Source organism: Musa acuminata, chromosome BXJ3-11 (assembly GCF_036884655.1).
Source record: "Musa acuminata AAA Group cultivar baxijiao chromosome BXJ3-11, Cavendish_Baxijiao_AAA, whole genome shotgun sequence".
Lineage (NCBI taxonomy): Eukaryota > Viridiplantae > Streptophyta > Magnoliopsida > Zingiberales > Musaceae > Musa > Musa acuminata.
Window position 1 is genome coordinate 3,440,574 of NC_088359.1, and position 19,620 is coordinate 3,460,193.

The 19,620-nt window shown below is 41.5% G+C and overlaps 2 protein-coding genes across 2 annotated transcripts; one reads left to right on the forward strand and one right to left on the reverse strand.

Moving 5' to 3' along the window:
• Positions 1–1,712: 1,712 nt before the first annotated feature.
• Positions 1,713–5,397, reverse strand: LOC103970378 (autophagy-related protein 8e). The gene is made up of 6 exons (XM_009384140.3): positions 5,272–5,397; positions 5,148–5,196; positions 5,002–5,057; positions 2,370–2,422; positions 2,056–2,174; positions 1,713–1,961 (listed from the first exon to the last, which is right to left on the reverse strand). Exons 2-6 carry the CDS (start codon positions 5,188–5,190, stop codon positions 1,858–1,860), a joined length of 375 nt encoding a protein of 124 aa, XP_009382415.1. The 5' UTR covers positions 5,191–5,196; positions 5,272–5,397; the 3' UTR covers positions 1,713–1,857.
• A 6,788-nt stretch (positions 5,398–12,185) lies between these two features.
• LOC135653041 (scarecrow-like protein 27) lies at positions 12,186–15,399 on the forward strand. Its single transcript, XM_065174462.1, has one exon. It carries the CDS (start codon positions 12,725–12,727, stop codon positions 15,095–15,097), a length of 2,373 nt encoding a protein of 790 aa, XP_065030534.1. The 5' UTR covers positions 12,186–12,724; the 3' UTR covers positions 15,098–15,399.
• The last annotated feature ends 4,221 nt before the right edge of the window (positions 15,400–19,620 follow it).

Genomic DNA, 19,620 nt, shown 5'->3' on the forward strand with positions numbered 1-19,620 from the left:
TTTGCACTGATCGTCTCATCCTCCCGACGATATATATTATAGTCTTTATCTTTGTCAGATAGTAAGTACATTTGGAATCAATCTATAGACGTAACAATGAATCTATTAATGCAGTTTAAGCACTGCTACGTAGACGATAGATAGAGTGTGCAATCTTGCGAGGTGCAAGCGACCGACGGTATCATCGGTACCGAGAATTCCGAGTTCAATGCAGGACCTTTGGTACCTTTAATTACTAGAATCACGAGATACATGAAGCATCGTTATTTGGGGTGGGAGGGTGTTGGTGAACAAATGTGTCATGACTGGTGAGTCAGCACGGCTAGGTCCATGGATCAATGTCGGGAGTTCTCCGTCGGTCGAGCTGGACGCTGAGGTTGGTTGGGCCTTCGTGACGGGGTGTTGGTCAACATTTCTTAGTCCGAGCGTCGTTTGCGTCGAGCTGCGTTTCTCCGTTACCGGGATAGGTGACAGCTCGCCCTCGTTCACTGAATGGTAATTTTCGGGTCGAGACGCTCGTGGATCGAGGATGACCGCTTTCCTGCAAAAAAGGCCTACGTCGGGTGATTCTCGACTTTGGCCCCTCCGACGAGCAAGTCAGTTATGGGTAAAATTGTCTTGGTACGTCGAGTGATTGCCGGTCAGAGATCTTTACACTATGGTACAAGGGTCGGTCGTACGCGGGTTGACACGATGGATGTGCCAAACAATGTCTTGGTACGGATTCTGATTTGTCGTGTCTTGGGAGCGGTGTCGTCTCAGGATTCCCGGGACGAGATGTGCCGAGCAACGCCTTAGTACAGATTTTGACCTGACGTATGGCATCGACTATGACATGTCTTAGACCCAAAATATGTTTTATCAGCGGGGCTCTTAATTTTCAGAAGATGATATGAGGGTAGACCATGGTGGATGCTTTTTAGCAGCGAGCGACTAAGAAGCATCCACAGAAGAGTGAGCGAAAGGTGGTGGAATATGCTACAATCATCTCATCCTCGGGTAAGAGGAGCCTGCAGCAATGATACTTCACGTACCGTGTGATTCAAATAATGCATGCAGCTCATGAATTGATAACGTATAAATACATTTATTTTCATATCAATTTGATATTGAGGAGTATAGAAATTCATGCTTTATAAACGCCATAGCCATCATTTATCCTCATCCTCGGTGACACCCTTGTCGGTGGAAGAAATGCCATTGCATGCATTGAGCTTGGAACATATCATCTCCGTTATCCGGAAGCTTCTGTCACCGCACCTTAGAAGAGAACAAATGTGGTCGAAACTTTTGATGATGTATTCCTCAGATATAAGATAATAAATCTAATTTATTTATTTATTTTTTTATTTTTTGTCATGTGCTCTCACTTAATAGAGTTCCAATAATTTAGGTTGATAATATTGAGTTTTAGAAATAATGAGAGATTACTGCCCCACGTATGAATAGTTGGTGATGTTTGTGAAGTATTCATGTATGAGATATGAAGATCGAAAGAAGAATAACAATAGTTTCATGTTGGTAAAATTTAAAAGAGTTTAGTTTGATCCACTAAATTTTTGGATTAAATTGATCCCCAGTTCCAACTTGCTTTGCTTCTTAGTAACCATATGGTATACAAGACAGTTTATTTTTCTGCCATAGATATAGATATATATATAATGTATAATATCTCAGTTACAATTTTTGCATCTAAATGGAGAGACAAGAAGTTGTCCTAAAATAATTTACTACAATTACTTATTGTTAAATATAGTACAATCTTCCTCATTATAGAGCCATGTAAAACATAATCATGTTATATGTACAGCTTGGTAACCTAAGGCACTCTGTTGGTGGCACAATGCACTGCATATTCTACTGCATGTTCTGACATCCGAAGGTGTTCTCCCCACTGTAAACGAAGTAAAGGAATCCATCTTCATCTTTCTTATCATCATACAGCCGAGACATCAGAATTCCTGAGTCAATCATAAAGGAAGGCAGCAGGAGTTAGTGTTTGATGTGGATTTGGAACCAAATGACCCTAGCAGTCATGACAAATAGATGAAGTACCAGTTGGTGGAAGCGCATTGTCTACAAACATAAATATGGCTTTCTCTGCACCCGTATTTATACTCTTGTGGATAATATGGACAAACTGCCCGAATGTCATCTCTCCTGGGACCAAATACCTGCATTTATATCAATAAGAAAATATCTCTTTAACATTCAAATTTTCATCAAAAACAGAAAATCCCATTACTTAGAAATGCAACATAACCAAAAACATAGTTCTCCTGAAATATAGTAAATGATATAGGAACTATAATGGTTTTAATACTTCAAAAGGGGAATAAAGATTGTAATTTATTGTATGGGGTACATACTTTTGCTTGTCAATATTTGGCACATCACTTGTATCTGCCTTCTCCACAATCACCTGAAACCCAGAGATGTATAAGTCAAGCAAAAGAGGGAAAAACATATGTAGTATAAAACCTTAGCATAGCAAAATAGCAATATGATAAGAAAACAAAAAGAATTAAAAAATAATTATGCTAATCAAATTGAAAAAAAAAAAACTTAATTTATAGACTAATATCCATAAAAAATGGTTTCACAGAAAAAAAAAAAACTGATTTAATATTAGGGTCCTTTAATATGAAAAAGATAACCAAATGCACAATATTCTTGTTAATTATGGGGTCTAAGGATAGTCAGATATATGCTACCTAAACTGAGAAGTCGTTCATGTGACTTGAACATTAGTTACTCAAAACGGTAAAGAATATTTTACTATCATACCAAGGCTCATCACATTTTTATCAAAATCTTCTGTCCTAATAATGTAATATTAGGGGTCTCATCATGTCGCATATGAACCAGAAGAAAATATCTGTTTCAAATGCAAAAACAATAAGTTTCCTCCATGTATTATGGGCAGGTTGGTTTAGATACCCACACAATTATTGTGCACAGAGGCCAATCTCTCCAAAATGAAATACAATTCAGACTCGATCTTAGTTCACCCTACAGACTTACTAGCAACTGTGTCTATTTTAAACTAATAATTTAATGATATAACTAACTTGGACTACATATGAACTCAAAACAAGCTTCAGTCCAGCTTCTCAAATATCCAGGCAAAAGCATCTAGAAGAAGATTAACTGCATCCCCATAACTTCACTATCAAAAACCATAAATAGTTCTTGACAAGCATCAACAAGACAAAGGTGTGCATGGATGACATGTCTTTGCAACTGGCAATAGCAGCACCATCAAATTTCTTTGATATCAGATATTACAAGTAAAAGAAAACACTTCTTTACAATCATCAAATAAAGTAAAGCATACATCGATGACCTGACTTTAAAACTCAAACATCTCTACTTCATTTTTTGTCTTAAAGCCAGTAGGTCAGAGTTACATGTATACATCCATGACAATTTTTTTGTCATTTACACATCATCTTAAATCAGTCCAATTAGCTGATCCAAAAATAAGAGAATGAGGTAAGGAATCGCATGTAGAAAAAAAAAGGATATTAACAGTCTTCTTGTTGAAGCTAATGAATTAAAGCTAAATAATGACAGTTTTCCTTGAGCCCAAGAGTCTAAAATGAGTAGCCCAATTAGATCACTCTGCTGCTAGAGGAATATTGAACATGAGCCAATCGACAACAACAAACTTTTAAATCCATTGGAGAAAATTTAATTCTCATGCTATTAACTCTTTACAATCATCTCAATCTCCAATTGCCTAGTTTGACATTTTTAGCTTTTCATAAAGAAATTTTCATATTTTAAAAGAAATCCTAGCAGCATTTAGGGTATCAGTTTAAAAAAGAGTGCTAACAGTGTTAAAATCCCTTAAGTATAAAACAAAGTTATACTAAGTGTACTTGAAGTTATAAAAGACAATGCAAGTTAGAATAAGGGCAGAAATTCTCCTGTGCATAAATACTGATACAATAATCAGGAAAGATTTATGTTCAGCATCTGCTTCTGACACAGTTTCTTTTACCAAACCATGCAACACGATTTGATATGTGTTGTGCTATCACTAGCTATCTCATAAAATGGCCAATCCAAAATTTTGACTTGTTGCGGTTGGCATAAAAGGTTCGTCGGCCATACATACTGTCAGCAAGATATGACAATATATCCCTGATATCATTTCCCACCATAAACTGTTAGCCAACTTTTCTTGGCTCTAGTTAATGCAACTACTTTACACATAATTTAGATATCATCGAACAATTGGTGCTTTTGAGGAGCATATGAAAAAGAACTATCAAGGGGCTTGCTCTCCCATCAAATCGCAGCTAGCAATGGTATTCGGAATTCCCTATTAACAACTGGCTACACTTTAACCTATAACAATCAAATGGTTTCTCAGCATCAACAATACAACACATAATAATCATTACTATTTCTCCTATATATCTCACGGCTCCATTTTTCTCCTAGCCAATCTATTATTCTTATGGAACACTGGTTACAAGAAACCTGATTCCTTACACAGAATTGCAAAACAAATGCCCAGAGACACGTCTATATACTTAACAGCATTTAAGAAGTACAAAAAATAAGCCTCGTTGTTGGATTTTGAATCTTGATGAAGAATAAATTAAATATTGACAAGACGAGAATAATGCAGTTTGGGATTCTATGAACTTCGATGAAGGAGAAACAAACCACAGAAAGAAGAACAGGAAGGATGAAGAGAGAAAAACAAGTTATTTGCTCTGGAGACGAGAGATGACAACGAGTAATTGCGATTACTCGACTGCGATCCAACGAAAAAATAGAACATTGGCCATGACAAGATGATTCACAGCATTGTCACATTAACTTATCCACCAAATAAGATTCATTCAAATTGAAAAAGGAAAACATCGATACAAAGAATCCGAGAAAGCCAACCAGCCATCTTTCTTTCACATTCAACACACAAAAATTACCCAAAATACAACTAAACAATCGCACCAAAAACAATTCAAGGGATGAAATGCTTACCGGAAACCTGCCAGGGTATTTATCCTTGATCCACTGCGACTCCGTCTTCCTCTGCTCTGCAGACAAAAAGACCAAACCACGGATCCATCATGTATCGAGAACACACCAAAATCACAATAAAGGAACAAACGGAAAGGGCGACGCACCGAACTCATGCTGCTGCTTGAAATTGCTCTGACTCCTCGACATATCTACCTGCAACCACCGCACCAATTCAAGCCCACAGGAAAAATCGATCAACAACTCGAATCAAACAAGGAAAGGCCGGACCTTTGCGAGACGAAAAGATTAGGACTTCGCTTATCCTTAGGTTTTTGCGCGGGGCGGAGGAAGAAAGGAAGGAAGACTTCGAGGAGTAGACGGCGTGGTTGGGTTGGGAGTGGAGTCTCATCTGCTGAGGTGTCTATATACATAACGCTGGAATTTGGTGCGTTACGTATCGGAAAAGCCGCTCTCGTGCGTATCGGTTTAGTGCTCCGTTACATAGTTTCTTGGTTTCCTTTTTCTATTTTCTATATTTACTTTATTTTAGAATAGCATAACACATACACACACATATAATATATATATATATATATATAAAATTACGCTCTCGTACGTGTCGGTTTAGTGCACCGTTACATAGTTTCTTGGTTTCCTTTTTCTATTTTCTATATTTGCTTTATTTTAGAATAGCATAACACATACACACACACACACACACACACACACACACACACACACACATATATATATATATATATATATATATATATATATATATATATATATATATATATATATATATATATATATATATATATATATATATATATATATAATTAAAGCAAAGTTAGAAGTATTATATCCCATAAAAGCTCAATTTCACATCCAAAAAAACAAAAAAATCTGAATTATTCCTAAATAGTCATCCAATCCAATTGCCCTTAAATTAGTACCTATGATCAAAATTCAAAAAAATCCAAAGGAAATCTTAAGTTTGCAGCAATTGCCAATAAGATACTGCAGAGAAAAATTCAAACAAAAAATATCTTGCATAATCAATACCAATACCACAGACCACATAAAACATAAGCAAAGAAAGCTAATGTTAGTAATCTATTACATCACAATTTTCACAAGAAAATATTTACCTTAAGAGAAACTTCAAATGTTATATTTTCTTCCAACCAATTCAATTTTCTTTCTCGGAAAAAGGTCTACTTTTGATGTATTCATATGTTCCACTCCTTGATTTTTTTCTCGGAATCCATATTCATTTATTATCAAAAATATTGTTAGAGATATGAATAAAAAATAGAGAGGATCTTAAAACCTTTTTTATCATATCAAAATTTCACTCATTCTCAATTAAGACATCAGACACTTTGGAAAGATACCACATGTCACTCGCATTAAAGAAATCATTTTCTACAAGAAACATTATCAGGCCATCACCAATAAATTTTCTAAGATCATTCTTAATATTATAAGATAACTTTTAAGGATTTCTCATAAACTAAGAATAATTTCTTCTAGTAGTATTAGTATCATCCCAAAGTTGAAGGGGTCCATATCTAGCAATAAGAATCCTAACCCACAACACATATCCTTATTAAAAAGGAGAATATTTCTATTTAAAAAGAGAATAATTCTTTTAGCACAAATAAAACTTTTCATAATATCTCTAACTGCTAAATCATTTTATCCTTAGACTTAATATAGTCACAACTGATAAGCTTCATTTTTCTCTTCGTTGATCATTATTTCAAAAGAATTATCTTGACATAGATGTGAATCATCTTCTAAAAATCTTATCAGAAATCAAACAATTTAAAAATAAATATATAATAATAAAGTTAATAACAAAATTAAAGAGAATAAGTTTACTAGATTGCCTTATTTCTCTAGTTTTTCTTTTGTTTAATATTTCTTTATTTGATATTTTATCCTCGTACTTAGAATATGATAAAGGATTATATCCTAATGTTAAAGAAATAACAATATGAAAATTGTTTTTCTTTGGAGACAATATCATTTTAGTTTATATATATATATATATATATATATATATATAGGAGGAAGTGGTAAAGCTAATGGTTTGGATCAGAACGAAATGGCTCTATTTATGTCAAGACCAAATTATTATTTATTTTTACAAAAAAGGCTACCAAAATTATCTATTACTGAAATTTTGGAATGTCATTAGTTTTATGTATTATATAGGAAATAAATCAATAATTGGTCTTCCTGGGCAAATCATCTATCAAGTGTAGTTACCGAGGACATCTCAAAGATTAGCCCACGAGCCCAGACCACGGGCTCAGACCATGGGCTTATGGGCCACCAAACAGAAACGAAAACATAAAGTCATGTGCCAAACACGTGCGTAGGTGATTCGATTTCGACGGTGATATATAATGATCCGAATCTTAAATCATATTCCTCGCTAATTGGACGGTCTGATGCGCCTACGCTTAGGCGCGTTGGATTGTGTTTGTGTTCCACGGGAAAGTACATAAATTATACGAGGAATGAGCCCCAAAATCTACTGTGAGCTAACAAATATATACGCTATTAGCCAAAATAAAAAGACATGGTGAACTTTGATGGTGTAAAAGGCATTTGCACATTTGTGAAGAAGATAGCTTTGTTCCTGCATTCTAACATCGGTTTGACATCATTTTTTTATCTTGTGATGAACAAAGTACACAAGACTAATTATGTTGTTTGAAATTATATATATAAATAAGAAATTTAATATTTGGATACTTTAATACCAAATGTTAATCGAGTGGATTTGATGATAATCATTTTAGATATTCAAATAACGCGTGATGACTATTTTTAGTTGAATCAACTTATTTGCCTTCGTATTGATTTTTTAATTTATATCAATATATTTAAAATTATATTAATAAATATATATATATAAATTGGAGAAGAGATTATGATTTGTTATCGAACACAATACAAATGTTTGTGAAATAATTTGTGTTTTAGGAAAGATACTTATAGTGCTTTTTTTTTTTTTTTTTTTGCGCACGGTAAGTCTAGCTTATAAATACATCATCCTTTTTCTTACGAAATGAATATTTTATAGCTCCATTAAAGTCCATGATGATGTAATTGTATAGAAAGTTTAGCATGTATCACTTGCTAATTGTATTTTTTTTAATCGAATAAATATTGATTTTTTCTTTTTTTACAAAAAAAGTAATTGTGGAATACTATATTTGTTCGTAAAACGTCATCAACATATAAAAGACATTACCGATTAAGTCATTTGGCATCTTTGACTTATCCTCCAATTGATGATTCATTATATAATTGCACGACATATCTGTCCAAATGTGGATTATCTTTCTCCATTAACCATCTTGGGAGGGAGTGCAAACAATTCCTGGTGTTGGCACCTCATTGCCTCCTCATGTACAATGAACAAAGACACTCTCACTCTGATAACAATCAAAACATATGCACAACTTATTTCAAGAATTCTACCATTTTTGGAGTTCCTTCTCTCAAATTACAAAAAGAAAGGCTATCTTTCAATCTATTCCTTCCCTTCGATACAAAGTCATCTCATTGATCCAACTTTTAATTTGGATTACCATCCAAACCAAAGGTAGCACAATTGGGAGGTATTCTCAAAGTAGTGTGGCACTGCCACACATTATTTTCCTCAGGAGGGACACCAACCTATCTTTAATTCATCAACAAAGCAAAGGAAAGACCACCACATGCCATGTTTTGTTTTTGCCTTCAGCTATCTTCCTTGTGTTCATAGGAATCAAGGCATTGTAGCTCATATAAATCCTTCTTTAACTATTAGCTTGCTATGATCATACGCTGCACCGACAGTACCTTCTTCCCTACTCTGTTCATTGCACATTCACAAGAACTGGAGGAAGAAGCAGAATTAATAAAGAAGAGCATGGCATGTGCTTAGCTAATCTTTTTTTATTGCTTAGGGGCAATGATTGCAGAGATGAGGTTAATTAACAGGTTGAGAATATATAATATAGTACCTTGTCAAACTTGTCTAATCAAGTTTGTAAGCTACTCCTGCTGTGGTAGCATTGGAAGGTACAAGGTTGGCTTTTCTTGCAGGAAATTTGCTGGGGCCAATCGAGAGCTAAATAGGAGTTCTGGTGTTGTTATCATAAGAAAAATACAATCACAAAACACTTGCTTAAAATCCTTGGGACCATTGGAGCAGAATTATTTGATCTGTACTGGCTAGAAAGCTGGCAAACAAATGAATGAAATCTGTCAAAGAAAGCTTCAACCAGTCAGTCTTTTAGTGCTGTAGATTGGTCAAGCAAGCTGAGTTAGGAGACTCCAAGGTTTAATAGGAGATGCAGAGTCTGCCTCTATGCCTGGCAGGAAAAATGGAGACAGTATTTTGCTGGCTCAGAAGCTAACGAGGGGCCACAACAGGAGCTGCATGTCTCCTACATGTACTCTCAATGTAGATCCTACAAAAGCCTATGATTCATTGGCTTGGAAATCTGCGGAGGTGATGTTTTGCTTGGGCTGACAGTGGATTTTGCAGTTACTTTATCCTTGTGAATTCCCTTGAGCGAAAGCATTTGACACAAAGGGAACCGGAGAATCTCTCTTGTTATGGCCATGGAGTTCTTTTACAGGACATAGAATGAGGTGGTTGTGCAGTAGGATGGATTCAGGTTTCATTCCAGGTGCAAGGAGGAGTTCAAAGTTTGTCATGTGTGTTTTGCTGCCACCTTCTAATGGTTCTTTGATGGGAATCTTACTTGGGTTTGTAGGCTCACAAAGATCCTTGTGGATCTCTCTGCTGTTTCATGTGTTTCTGCAGTTAGAAGAGGGAGAAGTGGAGAGGGTCACATCAGGAGGTGTAACATTGGACTGAAATATTTCTTGGGTAGTAAGATTCACAGATAAAATCAATTTCGTTGAACTACAGAGGACTAATTTTCTGGTATCTGTCAATCTACTATTATGGTGTGGGAAGAGGTCAAACCAATGAGAATATCTAATTCTGAGGACAAAAATGCTGCTTGTCACTTGGAAATCAGAACCTCAAAGTGGAGGATTTGTGGAATGCTGCTACATAAGAAACAAGAGAATTGAAGTTTGGTGGCATGGATCGACTGTCTGGTTCATCATCCCATGACTAGCAGTACCAGACAAGCTATAAAATCAAGAACAGTAATTAGGTCAGTGTTGAGTGTAGCTGTGTCTTTGATTGAGCTGTTACCAGGAAACCAGGGGATTTCTGATTAGGTTTTTGGTTAGTACTCGAAGAAAAAGCTTTTTGGATAGGAGAAGAGCCACCAGAGATGTAGCTAATTCTGCCAACACTCTGCACAAAAGTCAATAAGAGCAAAGAGAGTGCTGCTTGAGCTGTGTGTCCTGATGAAGAAGAAGAAGAAGAAGTGATGCAATGAGCTCCTCTCATTCATCTTATTGTCTACTGAGCTGGTTGTCTTGGCAGATTTAGATGGTCTGCTCCTTCTGGCTGGCAATGGTGGCAGTGTGGGTTCATATGGTTCTTCATATCTTCTGTTTAGTGAGAGAGAGAGAGAGAGAGAGAGAGAGAGAGCTGACCATAAAAAAAAAGGGCAAATCAAGCACAAGCTCAATCATCCAATAACAATTCAATTGCCTCATCTTTTCCTACAATAAACATTATAATTAACATAAAACATAACTCCAAAATTGACAACCACTGTACTTGGTTGCTTAGTACTCAATGTTACCTTCTCAACTGTGATAATTAATAAGGTGGTGTTGTTTTAGAGAGAGAGAGAGAGAGAGAGAGAGAGAGAGAGAGTGGGGACCCTGTTAGCAACCACATGGGGCAGCTGATAAACTATTTTGGTTGGGTGAAAGGTCCCAATCATGGCCTTGTGAGAACAATTTGTACCAAAACAAGTGTCTCAAACAATAGACCTCCATGTAGCTCCTCATCCTTCTTTTTGGCATGGACAAGAAACCACATCCTAGAGGCCAACTTGAACTCCCCTTGCCCCTCTCTCTCTCTCTCTCTCTCTCTTGTCTCTTCTGCTCCCTCCACCTCAAGATTATATCGCATCAATTCTTTCACTAAGATAACACTAGAATTAGACCCATTAGATGGTGAACTCAATGGAAGCCACGAGCCACATTGTCTTGAGACCCACCACAGTTAGAACCCCCTGCGAGAAACGGTCCCCCACCTAATGATGGCATTTAGCTACGAAGCTTATCACTAATTAACCGGTCGAGTGAACCCGGTTCAATGTGGACCCCGATGGCGAACCGGATTGGGGCATCGATCTGGGCCGTCCAAGCTCCGTGGACCGTCGACATCAGTCGGCGTTCGCGGTGTCAGGCGATGACCTGTCCGCCTCGTCCGCGAGCCCTTCCCATCGGCGGCATCCTCGAGGGGCGGGGCCCGCAGATCCGACGGCCTCGATCTGCGCGCCGCACCCTCCCGTGCCCCGGACGCCGAACAGCGTCCGACGGCGACGACGTGTCCTCACGCGTCCCATCGAGCGCCGTCACCTCCAGTGCTCGAAGGCCACGTACAGAATTAAAGCCTGCCCCTGTTGGGGTAGGCGTAGCTGATGGAGGCCTAGGCGAGGACCTACACGGAAGCGCCACAGTTGCTCTCAGATCTGGACCGTACAGGACCACAACCGACGAAATGACCTTCCTACCCTCTAATTACTTGACCAAAATAACCCTACGCTCTTTTCGCTTCCTCTGCAGGTATAGAAACTCCTCCGTACCCGTCGCCCGTTACCCGTCGCAGATACCTGGCTTTCGTTGGCAAGAAGAAAGGAGGGGCCCGCCCCCCCTAAATGGATCCCACGAGTTGCTGTGTTGATGTCAACCGTCAACAGAACCAAACGCACGAACCAGCGGTCTCTGCTGGATTGGGTTCAAGGAGGGCATTTTGGACATCCAGAAGAAAAATAATGATGACTATTTTTTGGGAACCAGCTTTACTTTTTACGGTATCAATTATTACTTTTGACGGCTCGGATTCCAAGCCACAGTTCTACAGGTTGACTGTAGCACAGGCGCTGTATCATCAGAAAAACAACTAATTATAAGTGGTATGAAATAAGTAAGGAGAGCGCAGCAGAACGGAGGCCAAAAGATGGTGAATGATATTATGGCAAAAGAAATGTAGTGTATGGTGTACGAGAAGAGAGAGAGAGAGAGGGAGGATAACCAAAAAAAGAGATAATTCTGGAGAGAGAAAGGGAGGTAGACAGAGGGAGGGGGGGCGCACTTTATTACTTTTTTATGTTGCATCCATGGCAGAAGAGGGAGCCAAAGGGAGGAGAGAAGCAGAGGAGGAGAGAGAGAGAAAGAGGAGATTTTGAGCAGAGGACAGGGTACTATACTGCTGCTGCTCCCAGCCATCCCTCGCTCCCCCACCCACAGCCATTCCCAGGTAAAGAGAAAATTTTGAAACAGAAGCAGAAGGACAAGAGAGGAGGGATGATGAAAGCTGGAAGAGGAGGAAGAGGAAGAACACACTCAGCTTCCACCATTCGTTATTTGAAATGAAGAGCTGAGCTTGCATGCTCCCTCCCCCCCCCGCCCCCCACCCAAGTATTGTACTCCCGTTAGTGTACACATACACAAAGATCTCACCTTTGTCCAGCTTCTAGTATTTCAGCCATCAAAATCTCTCTTGTTTTGTCTGGCTCTGAGCGAGGTAAGAGAAGACTCAGATCTGGCTTCTTGTATGAAGTGGTATTAGATGAGGGGGTTGCCCTTTAATGGCCAGGGGAAGGGGGGTTTAGAAGCAGTGGGGACTATCTTAGAGGGGAACCAAGCTCTGTTTTGGGTGAATAAGAGGCCAAAGTTTGTGATCCAAGAGGGAGTGGAGCCAAGATCGGTGCTTGATCACAGGAGCCCCAGCCCTCCCACCTCCACAGCCACACTGTCTTCTTCTTTGGGCGGCGGAGGCTCCTCCGACACCGCCGGAGTGGCGGCGGTCTCCGACAACCCCACCAACAAATGGGCCCTCTCCGACTCCACCGCCGAGGAGGGCGGCGGCGGTGCTGCTGGGAAGGAGGAGTGGGCGGCCGAGCTGCAGCCGATACCGGCCGGGCTTGACATGGGCTTCGTCGCCGGTGGTGAAAAGTGCGGTGTCGGAGTCGACGACTGGGAGGCGATGCTCTCGGAGACTTCCGCGGCCTCCCCCAGCCGGGAGCAGACCTTTCTCCGGTGGATCATGGGCGACGTCGACGACCCCTCTGCGGGCGGGTTTAAGCAGCAGCACCACCAGCAGCTCTTCTCCCAGGCGCCACCGGACCTCGATGGCAACAACGGCGGCTTAGGGTTTGGGATTCTCGACCCATGCATTGGGCTCGGATCCATCGGAAGGATTGCGGATGACGCGTCCGTCTCGGCCTCCATGGCTACTCCTCCACCTTTAGCTTCTAACGTTGCTTCTGGTGGTGGCTTTTCGCTCATGAACAACAACAGCTGGATGTCTCCGCCCCCCGTGAACGCCGGCATCAAAGGTGTCGCCTTCGGCCACCATACCGGAGGTCAGCTCTTCTCGCTGCCTCCGCAGGCTGGCAACAGCATGGCGTTGCCGCTCTCTTTACCACCAGGTATGTATTTCCCGGACGCCGTGGAGGACAAGCCGCAGTTGTTTGGCCCAGGACTTCTGAACCAGCCACCAGCCACCCCGAACCCGCCCTTCTTCCTCAGTGTGGGACAGGTCGACCACCAGCAGCTGCCGCACCTCCTCATCCCCAGCCAGCCGAAGCGCCACAACCCCATTGCCGACCAAATTCCGCCGAAACTTCCGTTTCTGGAATCTGGCGGAAGCTCGGACCTCTTCGTCCGGCGACAGTCCTTCCAGCAGCAGCAGCAGCATAGCCAGTGCTTTCCTCTGCCGCAGATCCAGCAAAGGTCGGTGAAGCCCAGGGTAGCAGCTTTCGGGGACGATGTGACGGCAGCTATGGCCGCGCAGCAGCAGCTACAACAGGCATTGGTGAACCTGCTCTTCGAGGCTGCCGAGATGGTCGAGGCCCGTAATTTCGCTGGCGCGCACGCGATATTGGCGCGGCTCAATCACCAGCTCCCCTCTCCCTTGGGGAAGCCCCTTATCCGCTCTGCGTTTTACTTCAAGGAGGCACTGCAACTCATCCTCTCGAACGAACCCAACCCTGTCCTCTCTTCGAGTGCAACGTCCCACCCTCACCACCAGCAGGGCCCGTTCTCGACTCCCCTGGCGACGCAATTGGACGTCGTGCACAAGCTCAGTGCTTACAAGGCGTTCTCTGAGGTCTCTCCCATCATCCAATTCGCAAACTTCACCTGCATTCAGGCCCTCCTGGAAGAACTCAATGGCTCCGACCGCATCCACATCGTCGACTCTGACATCGGGTTTGGTGGACAATGGTCCTCCTTCATGCAGGAGCTGGCGCAGCGGCGCTGCTCGACGGCCGGTGCTGTGAGGATGCTCAAAATTACAGCTTTATTGCCACATTACCCCCATAATAACCTGGAGCTCCACCTCGTCCGCGACAACCTCTCCCATTTTGCAAGTGACCTTAACATTCCCTTCGAATTTAACATTCATAGCCTCGATTCCTTTGATCCCTCGGAGCTCCTTGGCCTGGGTGGCGAAGCCATAGCCGTGAACCTCCCTGTAGGTTCTGCCAACTTTCCCTTTCCGGCTCTTTTCCGCCTCGTCAAGCAACTCTCCCCCAAGATTGTGGTCTCGGTTGACCAAGGGTGCGACCGCAGCGACCTGCCGTTCTTGCAGCACTTCCTCCATGCTTTTAAGTCCTCCTTGGTTCTTATGGACTCCATCGATGCATCTGGGACCAACCAAGACATGGCCTGCAAGATCGAGAAATTCCTGCTACAACCAAGGATAGAGAGTTCTGTTCTTGGGCGATACCATGCGGCTGACAAGATGCTTCCCTGGCGAACACTCTTTACGAATACAGGGTTCGTGCCGCTGCAGTTCAGCAATTTCACGGAGACGCAGGCTGAATGCCTTCTAAAGAGGGTCCAGGTCAGAGGGTTTCATGTGGAGAAGCGCCAGGCCTCGCTCTACCTGTACTGGCAACGCAAGGAGCTCGTCTCTGTGTCAGCATGGAGGTGCTGAAGAACTACCTTCTTACAGGCACGTTATCCTCGATCTGTTTCTAGCAAATTCTCTAGCAAAAGTTGGCACTTTAGGTACTCGAAACTCTGTTGCGTCTAAATGTTGTCATGACGTAGTTTTGCATAGTGGCAACCTCTTTTTATTGTCCTAGTGTTGTCTCTCTACTGATCCCACCTCTTGAATTCTTGTGATCATAGAGGGATTTGTTTCCTAGTAAAATGACATTGGCACATTGGGTATCCATTGGTGATTTTATGTTTCTGTTTCTGAAAATATCTAAGTGCATTCTGATGATTATGGCCTATTATTTGTCGAGTTATTATTATTTTACTTGGTAATATGTAGACCCGAGTCTTAATTTCTTCTGTATGATATCGAGTAATGTACAGGGTCACTTTGGCTCAAGCTTGTAGTGTTCTTATCTGAGAATTCATTATCAAACATGCAAAACCGGCTATGTTATTGTAGTTAGCTTGTCGGACTTCATTCGAGACATGAAAAATCATCATGGGCATATTAATTAGGATATTTGTTATTTTTGTTTTCCTTTTCGCATCTACTCATGTATCCTTATCTGGAACGGCAAAGAAGTCGGTGAGCAGTACTACTGAGACCCAGTCTCTAATTCTTGACTTTTCAGATTACTGATTAGCTTCTACTTTCTCTTGCTTCCTTCCTAATTAATATTTTGAGTACCTGAACAAATATAGAGAATTTGATTAAAGTAGATGAAGCTAGTGTTGGGACAATGCATCTGAGTAAAAAGTTGTGAATTCAGGACATAATGTTAGCATGATGCATGATGATAGCATGTTAAAAGAATATTAACTGGAAATATCATGACGCATGATGTAATCTGCATTTGGTTATCATACTTCAATGGAAATTTGGTTACGTTCAAGTGTGAATGTCATATCGCCACTTCCGGAAGGTTGCCTGTTATAATTTGTGATTATCAATTTTCTTTTATCTTTGGAGTAAAACTGAGACAAATGGAGAGATTTTCATTTTACAGGACTGGTCGGCATTGTGTAGCTTATCATGTACAAATGCCTACTTTACAGTCAGACTTCCAGACTTTCCCTTTAAAATCCTTTCGGTGCAATTTTTTTTTTCTGACTGACGAGCCCAAGCAATCATAGGTTGATTAGCAAATTAACTAATTATATTGCACAATTCAGCTGGTCTTCGTAGGCTAGAATTTCAACTCCAAAATAATGTGGCTTGGTTGATCTTTACCACTCCGCCAATAAGTCCTGACTCCTTTGTAGTTGAGCTTTATCTTTGGAGCTCTAGAATCATAAAGCTGTGGTAAAGTCGTTGCGGAATGAAATGCTAGTAATAGTTAAAAGTGCTGGTATTTTTCGCTTGTATTCCCAAAACATAAATGTTATTGTGGGTGGATTTATTTCAAGTAGTGGAAATTGTTTATCATCTGTCAAAATTATGATGCATCACTAATTTATTTTACTATATCCATACTAGTTTTCAGTATTGTACAGTGTCTCAGTATGCTGTGATGAAATTTATGGTTGTCATGGCTTTGTGTTGCAATGCTAGCTTTTTATGGTGTTTCTTAAAAGTTAATTGCATAATTTTGATAGCAATATCATCTTCATGAAGCTTTCCATAACAAAAGAAAGTTTGTCGAAAGCGTTTTATTTAGTGCCATTTTGCTCAAAGATATTTAGCATTCAAGACTTCATTCTCTTTGGCAGCAGTCAAGTTGGATATGATGTGGATTTCCTGAATCTCACTTGAAATTGCTTCAAACTTCAAAATGTTATATAATTTTATCCTTGTCTTACAAAAATTTCTATATATCTCCGGTCTAAATAATTATCCACATGATATATTTACCTGAAACATGAATCCTTTTGGCTATCAATTGTTATCCTTCTTTAGTCAATCTTTATATGCCAATCCGAGTGATACCACTGACACTGATCCCCAAGTTCAGCATTCCAGTGCATGGTTCCAAGTGGTAGAGGGATCATACTCTCCCAAGATTGGGAAGAATGTTCAAAGTTTTAATAGGCTCTTGTGTTTATCCAAAATTATGTTACTAACAGTGATTTACCAGGACTGATGTCACTGTAGAGAATGTGATACTTTACTGGTGGCATTGTGTCGCCATCAAGCATATGGCCAAGTCAAGTTCCAAGTTCATCAACAAGCCATTGGCAAACTGAGCTGAGTTGCATGCTTGTCAGGTAAATGCAATCTTGTTAGCTTGTCGTTGTTCCTGAAGGGGCCAGGACTTGTTGTACACTCAACTTGTTTGATCTAACACTAAGACTCCTCCTGCATGCTTGAACCACCAACCACAGATGGTCAATGCAATGCAGTCGAGAAGATGACACTGCCTGCCACATACTGATGGGTCTTCCATGTCTCCTTGCCGGAATGGTTGGTATAATCTTGCTTGCAGCGTAATGATTCAGTGTGCGCAGGGCCAACACCAGAAGAAATTAGTCTAACTGTGATTCACTGGGATAAACTAATGCTTCTTCTGATCTATCACATGGTTTCTGTACAATTCCACATGACACTTAAAATGGTTTGCCATGCCCTGCATCTCTTTAGTTTACTTCCTCTTCCCCTTTCTTTCATTTCCCCATCATGTTAAGCTTTGCGGTTCTTAAAGAACACTAATACTACTACAAGGTATCTTTTGCTTCTGCTATGCTAACCATATCCTCTTCTCCTTTCATTGTGCAGTTATGCTTGCAGTTTTCTAGTGTGAAGCTTTCATTCACAGTGGAAGACAAGTTGGTCAGAACAAGGTACCAAGCCAGGGGTGTTCCATTGGCACAATGGTGATTGACGATTTGGCAATTTGTCCAATGTCTGTCAACTGTTGAATTGACTCGAGACAAGGTGTGTTAGAGATTGGTGTTATGATGGATGGTGACAACACACTGGTGATGCACCAAGCTGATCAGTCATTTTCAGCTTCAAAGAACAAAAGCAGAGAGCATTCTGTCCTCATGCAAAACATATCCACTCACTTCTCCACACCTCCACTTGTGGTGGAGGGAGGATTAAAAACCTTCCGAGGACACTTTGGGTCACAGCCCTGCATGCATTGGGGGGGTAAGCAACTCTGGTGGTCCTCTTCTGCATTGTAAAGGTAAAAACACTGGGGTAGGGTTTTGCATGGACCATGTCCCTGGGAAAGGATCTCGAAAACAAAAGCAGAAAGAGATCACCACATTGGGAGTAGCAAAGCCTCTCTGTTTTCCTACTGCCCCTACTCTACTCGAGTGATATTTAAAACAGAACTGCTCCCGGGACAGCCTTGCACAGCACAGCACAGCACAGCAATGGTGTGATCTATGAATCATCTGTCGCACATTGATGTTGGTTCCTTGCATGAGCTGCAGGAAAAAGTGCATGAAGAAAGCCTAGGGTTTATTTGATCCCTTGATGTTCCTTGTGAAGTGGTGAAAACAATGGTTGATGCAATGTATGAGCTGCAACTCTCGATCTGATGCTGCTGTCGAGGTTAGGATCTCCTGGCCTCCTCCATGACTCCGACGCTGTGCATCCTCGTTATCAACTACTTGCCCTGCTCTCTGAACTCTGCTTTAGTCGAGTCACCTCAGCCTCAGGGAGACACAACAATGTGGGGGCTTGTGAAGGCCACCAGTGGACCAAAAAACTTGCGATTCCTTTACGTCGGGTGCATGCAGCACCGGAGCGGCAAAACCCTAAAGATGTGAGCTCAACAGTCCCGTGGAGCTCCTCCCAAGGAGACCACGCCACGCAGGGCCGCCCCCTCGGAAAGCGTTGCGTCGTACACACCTTTTCATCGCCAAAAGGCGAGAGGGGTGGAAGGCCTTCGTCACGGCGAAGCCTCCTCCGCTGCCATGGTCGATGGACGTGGTGGTCACCCATGCACGAGCCAGCCTTTGATTAGTTTACTTAGCTTATTACCTTTTCCTTTGCTAGCTAGCTCGATCCCAACCTAAAGCTGCATTTGCCTTTCCGAAGCCCTAACTCACCAAGTTTTGCCTCATGAAAAGGTGAGTTGGGCATCCGACTTTGAGATGTTTACGAGGAACGAAAGCTGGTGATGATGTCCATTTCCACAGCTCGACATTGCTTGACTTGTTCCATCCGCCAACAACAACGTCCGACCTATTCCTTCTCCATCAACAACTTCAACCACCACTCTATCGACGAAATTTCAGCCACTACTCCGTCCGCCATCGCCGCCGTCACCACACGTCGATACGAACAAAAACCCGATGGTCCAAGCACCGCCGGGCGATCCTCCACCACCACGACCAACACCGACAACGCCGTGCATGAGTTTGACGGGGATTTCCGACCGACTCAGCGGACGTAGACACACATTCGAGCTCAACCATGAGCTCACACGAGTCCTCATCAACCGTTGATCCAATCCAATCCAAACCAAATCAAGACCAATCAACAGAGGACGAGGGATTTCATTGGGTCACCGCACAAGCTCAAACGAGAAAAGAAGAAACCATCTTTTGTGCCCTGTGAGAACG

What these genes read in the sequence shown, in the direction of transcription:
- LOC135653041 (XM_065174462.1), top strand. Translation starts at nt 12,725, where the DNA reads ATGAGGGGGTTGCCCTTTAATGGCCAGGGGAAGGGGGGTTTAGAAGCA.
- LOC103970378 (XM_009384140.3), bottom strand. Translation starts at nt 5,190, where the DNA reads ATGTCGAGGAGTCAGAGCAATTTCAAGCAGCAGCATGAGTTCG. An exon ending in AATACCCTGGCAGGTTTCCG is followed by an intron (nt 2,423 to 5,001) that starts GTAAGCATTTCA and finishes TCTGGGTTTCAG; the next exon opens with GTGATTGTGGAGAAGGCAGA. An exon ending in CAATGCGCTTCCACCAACTG is followed by an intron (nt 1,962 to 2,055) that starts GTACTTCATCTA and finishes TGATTGACTCAG; the next exon opens with GAATTCTGATGTCTCGGCTG.